Source organism: Carcharhinus amblyrhynchos, chromosome 18 (genome assembly GCF_965287045.1).
Source record: "Carcharhinus amblyrhynchos chromosome 18, sCarAmb.v2.hapA, whole genome shotgun sequence".
Lineage (NCBI taxonomy): Eukaryota > Metazoa > Chordata > Chondrichthyes > Carcharhiniformes > Carcharhinidae > Carcharhinus > Carcharhinus amblyrhynchos.
The window spans coordinates 23449420-23455756 of NC_137341.1; the positions used below are offsets into that span (position 1 = coordinate 23449420).

General features: G+C 41.6%; 1 protein-coding gene across 3 annotated transcripts in view; it reads left to right on the forward strand.

The window, feature by feature from the left end:
- Positions 1 to 4558, forward strand: part of cog7 (component of oligomeric golgi complex 7) — a 51511-nt gene extending 46953 nt beyond the window's left edge. For 2 of the 3 annotated variants that reach the window (XM_080206573.1, XM_080206574.1), the window contains exon 18: positions 628 to 4558. In XM_080206573.1, the coding sequence (XP_080062699.1) occupies positions 628 to 794 (167 nt within the window). In that variant the 3' untranslated portion in view covers positions 795 to 4558. The remainder of the gene's footprint in view (positions 1 to 627) is intronic. The other variant, XR_013888917.1, reaches the window with a different exon arrangement.
- Positions 4559 to 6337: the final 1779 nt, after the last annotated feature.

The following is a 6337-nucleotide window of genomic DNA, read 5'->3' on the forward strand; positions in this document are numbered from 1 at the left end:
TACTCTCAAATGCAGCTAGGGATGGGTATAATTGCTGGTCTTGCCAGTGATGCCCATACCTTATAAATTAATAAAAAATAAATCCAGGACCTCAGAATTGTTGAGATGCTCACCTTCTCTATCTCCTCTACATTGATAAGCGTTCAAAATACAACTTAATGTGACCTAAATGAAGAAGTCACGTTTTCTCCTGTTTCCAATCTTGATTCTGTTCTGCAGACTGTATAATATAAATACAAAGAACAATACAGCGTGGGAAACAGGCCCTTCGGCCCAACGAGCCCGCACCGCCATTTGCCATTTTAACATTGAGTGCCCTCCTCTACTTATGACCTTTGTCTACACCTATTGGGGAAGATTGAGGGAAGACTAATTTAGGGACAATTTGTTACACCAATCAGCCTAAGAGCACGTTTTTTGGGGTGTGGGAGGAAACCGGAGCACCCGGAGAAAACCCACGCAATTGCGGACAGAATGTGCAAACTCCCGCAGACACTGGCCCAAATCCATGCATCTGCACAGCAAACAGTGATAGTCACTGAGCTGTCAAATGGAAGGTGTTATTTGGCAAATTCTTTAAGGAAGCTGATCTTACTTAAAGGAATGTTGCACATCTTTTGTTCCCAGATTACCTCAGCAATGTGATGGATGCTCTTGGTTTGCAGCCATCTCGGACTCTGCAACAGATTGTGACTGCCCTGAAAGCAAAGCCCGAAGAGTTCAGGCAAACAGTGAAGGGACTCCCCCGAAGACTGACCAGCGCAATCACAACCATGAGGAACATCCATTACTGATCGACAGTTCTGCTCACAAAACAATAACACAAGTACACTATTTACTGACAAAAATCTGTGTTTCATTTTGTTGGTTGAGAGCTATCCTAATTCTGATAGGTTCTCAAACCAACTGATGAGAATGTTCCATTTTCCTGCTAAGATGCTTTGTGCTGAAGGCATACTATTTTAGAAAGATTTTAAGTGGGGGGGTCTTCTGACAGTTTTCAGCCTAGGTTTGATCTCTACTTGTGTTGAATAAACTGGGTTGGTGACTCGAATGCTGCAAGTATCCCTGAACTAGGGAGAGAGAAATTGAATAAAGTCCCACTTTGATTGCTATCCAGAGACCACCCATAACCCCCTCACCAAAGCTGGAAGCATGTGTGTGATTGGGAAGATGGGAACCAGGATCAACGTGATGGCCCGTTGATGCTTTCCATTCTGCTCACGTAGTTGAAAATTATCCATTGAGTTGTCCTATCAACTGACATGGAATCAACGTCTCCATGAGCGGAGAGAATAACTGAACGTTGAAGGTATGTTCTGGAAAGGAGGGAGTTTGGGAAGTGTAATGTAGCGTTGTGTTATACATCGCACACCTGCCCCCACTGCCTCCCACCTGAGGCACTTCACTCTTTAAGAATTGGTCTGGAGCAGACCCAAGAGGGGAAGTTACAAAGGCTTATCAAAGGACCACGTTGACCAAGCAGAAGAGGTTGTTTCCACACTTTCATGACAACATGGAAGAGCAAGCCTGTGTGATTCTGTAATGAGTTGAGTACAATATGTAAGTTCAGTCACAAAGTGTTTGTGGCTGAGGTTTATACAGGCTGCAAACATTTGTGATAAATTAAAGGTGCAAGCCTGAATTTTACTTTAACATCCCATGTTAACATCAAGATAAAATTAATGGCTACCTTTTGATAAAACCGATGAACTGAGGATGTAATAATCATTTGTTGTAACTACGTGTGCTTCTTTGCATAGTGTGTAGGTAGAATATTGTATTTACAGCAGTTTGTATCTTAGGAATCTCTGTAACCGTTTCTCAATCATTTCATTGCTGATCAGTAAAAGAACTTAAGGAGCTGATGCAGCAAAGAGCCACAAGCCCTGGGATCTGAGAACTGAGGAGGAGAAGCTTTGGATTTTCTATCTTGGATGAAAGTGATTGAAAGGGCAGCTTACAGAGGAATATAAGATTGTAAACTGGGTAGGACAGGGAAACTGATCGATGACATAGTGGGGTGGGGGTATTCAAATTGGGAGAAAATAAATTCAGGACAAGTGGCTTGGGAGTGTCTGTGTATTTCTGATTGGGGATGTGTGAGGATTGGGTTGTGGGCATACAAAGTGTGTCACTGATGCCCTCACTGGGTGGCTCTGTTTGCAGATGGGCAGCGAGGAACTGGAAAGAGACTTGTGTGTGTCTGTGTTTTTGTTAAAGGAAATGTGGATCTAATAAATTGACAAATCTGAGGAATGTGATTGCTTTTGTCACCTAGTATTGGTGTTGCTTTGTGCTATGATCAAACATGGGATAATATCCAGGTTCTTCAAAGTGTGAATATCTGGTTTTTATTCCTACAAAGGGAGAGATGAAGAAGCCAGGCACTAATGAAAAGACATTCCAAAACATTTTAAAGCTGATGGATTCAGTGTCAGTTGTGGCTCAATGGGCATCATTCTCACTTCCGAATCAGAAAGTTTTGGCTTCAGGTCCCATTCTGGATTTGTGAGGATATGATCCACGCTGACACTTCCAGTGCAACATTGAAGGAACACTGCATTATCGGAAGTGTTATCGGTAGGATGAGAAGTTAAATTATGCCAATTCTCTTGGGTGGATGTAAAAGATCCTATTGCACTATTTCAAGAAGAACCAGACAGATACCTTCACTGTACTGCTTCAACTAACATCGCTTTGGAAAATAAACAGATTATCTGTCACTGTCACAGTGATAGTGACACAAATTGACTACCACTTTTCTTACATCATATGCACTGTAAGTACTTCATTGTCTGTCAAGTACTTGGGATTGTCCTGAGGTCAGAAAAATGCATAAATGCACATTTGTTCTCTCTCCCATGTTGCGGATGGCCAGCTGCTTGAGGTGTAGATTTTATCATCATTCACTTTGGGTATTCACACATTTTGCTGTTCAAACTCTTTTCAACCAACCAATTCTGACACTTAAAGCCTTAACTGCATTAATGATTTATTCCTCTCTCAATTCTATCTGTGTCTCCACAGATCATTCAAGAATTTTTTGTTTCATGCAAAGTATCTCTATCCCCTTTCCCCTTGGTCCCACCAGTGCTACTGTCTGAATTTCAAAAAGCTGATGCTTTTTTGAATCTTTCCAGCTGGCAAATCTTTGGCTGCCCTGTGTATTTAATTGATTTAAATTATTCTGAAATAAAAATACTGATGATTTGGTTTCCCTTGTATTTCAGATCTGAAAATATTTTGTTAAAATAGCTGACTCTTGGTCCTAGTCACTGTCACAAAAGTATGAGAGAGAGTTTATTTTTGGTTGTCATTTCTCACATAGAACCTCCAATCGCTGGTTCTCACTTTCTCTTCCTTGCTTACTCTCACCTTCTGCTCTACTTTTCTCCTAACCTCCACTGTTCACTCGCACACTGTGTCCCTCATTTATTCACATTCTATCTCACTGTAAAATTATTGCACATGATTTGGTTCCATAACTCTTATGCATTCTCTGTCACTCTGCAGCTCCTCTACATACTTTCTCTCCCTTACTCGCAGTCTTTAGAGAGCAGTGCCTGAGATAAGGCTCCATCACTTTCCAATATTCTTGCATTTTTTCATCTCTGGGTCCATAGCTCCTGAGGAATGTTTGATGGGACAATGTAGAGAACTGGTGGTAGCTAGTCAGTCCAAGAGCCAAAGACTATCCCTCTGTTTTCTAATTTTTTTTTAAACCTTCACAAATGTTTCTTTCCTATCTGTCATGAAGATCTTGCCACCTTGCTGGTGCTCATGCCTGATTAAGAGCAGCCTATGGAAAAAGGCTATGCAGCTTGAGCTTGGGAAGTCACACCTGATCCTGTCTTCAAGCAACATCCATATACATAAGTATCCCAGAGAGGTTGCTGGAGAGAGATCAGGAACTGGAACCTGACTGATTCTGTATTCTGTCCATGTTTATTGTTTGAACTTGGCAATGGCCAGTTACCTCTGGCCAAGGCATCTGCCCTGGTCTGTATGCTGCTGCTCATTGAGCAACACAAGAAACATTCTCACTCAGTGTGAGTAATTAAGTGTATTCCTCCCAATTACACATGTTTTGCCACAATCCCACATAGAGTTATGCTGCAGATGAATACACCATTTGGCCCGTTGTGTTATTTGGTCCACAAGCTTTTTATAAAAGCCAGTATATTTGATTAGTCTCACATTTGTGCCCTTTCTACATAGCCCTGCAAAAATTTCCTTTTTATGTATTTATGCAATTCTCTTTCAATGTTACTGCTCATTACGCTTTCTTTATGTTTACAGGCTGCGCATTCCAGATCATCACCTCTCACTGCGTAATGAAAAACATCATCTCCCCGACTTCTTTTGCTAATTATCTTAAATGTTTCTTTGGTTATTAACTCCCCTGCCTATTGAAACAACTGTGAATGTATCATACAGATTGCTCGCTCTTCAAATTCAACTTAGTTGTAAGCAGTTCTTCAGAGCCATGCAGGCAGGTTCTTGTTAAAATGACTCTTTGAACAACTGATAAATAAGCATAGACAATTGACTGGAAGCGCATTCTATGCACATTAATAATTATACATTTCTTGCTGTTGCGTAACCTCACTATCAGTTCACAGACACAGAACCTTCTCATACTTGTTGCAAAAGTTTTGCCTCTGAGTTGCGGCCAGTTAAATGCTGGTCGAACCTGTATTCAGTCTACCTTTCATGCAGTAGAGTTGTTGTAGGTTGCGTGTGTTTGGTTATTTCTCTTCAGCCTCTGCCTAAGGGTGGAGAGGATATATTTTCACCTTTCCTTTAGTCACCCATCTCTTTCTGGTTGAACAACTGCAAGAGAGAAACTGCCAACAGTAAAAGTCCAGGCAAATGGCTAACCTCAGCTTCAGTCAGTTGAGTTCCAACTATTCAACACAAGTCCATTTGAACAGCTCATGCCACCAGCGGACTAAAATACTATATCATGTGCATTAATCTCTTGATTATTCTTAATTCATAGTCAAAATGTAGGCCTCTTTGCCAATGCCAACATTTCCTTCTAGAATCGTAGATTCTGTACAGTGCAGAAGGAGGCCATTCAGCCAAGCTTTTACCGACAATAATCCCACCTGGACCCTGTCCTCATAACCCCATGTATTTACTCTGCTAATCCCCTGACACTAAGGGACAATTTAGCATGGCCAATCAATTTAAACCACACACCTTTGGAGTGGGAGGAAACTGGAACACAAAGAAAAAACCCACACAGACATGTGGAAAACGCGCAAATTTCATACTGGCAGACAGTCACCTGGGGCTGGATTTGAACCCGGATCGCTGGTGCTGTAAGGCAGCAGTGCTAACCACCATGCCACCCAACCTGAGTTGGCATCAAAGATGATTTCATGCAACTAAGGTGCCTCCTTCTAACCAGTGTGATTTCTGCCTTGGAGTATTTGATGGAATAGTGTTGTGTATCTAATTTGCACTTAATTTGGAAAGGGGTTAATTGCCCTATTTCCCAGCAGTGATTTCCTTCATCTTAACTTAAAACAAATTCATTGGAATATAAAGGTAAATGATTATATCCTGAGTTTCTCAGATGCGTGAGTTGATCTTCTGCCCCAATCTCAATACAAACAAGGTTGTGTACTATTACTCCTCTAATGCTCTGTCCCATATCAAAAACTTTCAATGTTCCACTACAATAAGAAATAGGAGCAGGAGTAGGCCATCTAGCCCTTCGAGCCTGCCCTGCCATTCAATAAGATCATGGCTGATCTGTCGTGGCTCAGTTCCACATTCCCGCCCTCTCCCCATAACCCTTAATCCCCTCGCTTATCAAAAACCCATCAACCCGCATCTTAAAAATATTTAGTGAGGCAGCCTCCACCACTTCAACGGGCAGAGAATGTAATGGCATTCTGTACTTTTCCATAAGCATCAAGAAAAAAATATTTAAAAACTTGGTCAAAGTCTTGTTTCCATTCCAGAAAGATGGAGTGGGGAGACATTAAGATGGGAAGACGGAGGGATGGGACAATGGGTAAGTTAGGTCCATCAAAATCAAACTCTGCTTTGTTTCCAACCTTAAAAGTGGAATTTCTTTAATTAGCTTTCCCCCTTGTCTACTGAAGATGCAGACCCTTGATCAGGTGTGATGCTGCAGAATGCTATCTGTTACTTTGCCCATGCATCCAATAAATAATATTGGCTCAGTAGTGTTGGTTTACTGCTTGGCAGTGGTGGAATGCAAGATAAACCCAGGTAGCCCTAAACCTGATGTTCTCTTGCCCCCACACCACACACATTTTGTGCACACGCTTACAGGAGTGGCTGCTTGATGACTATC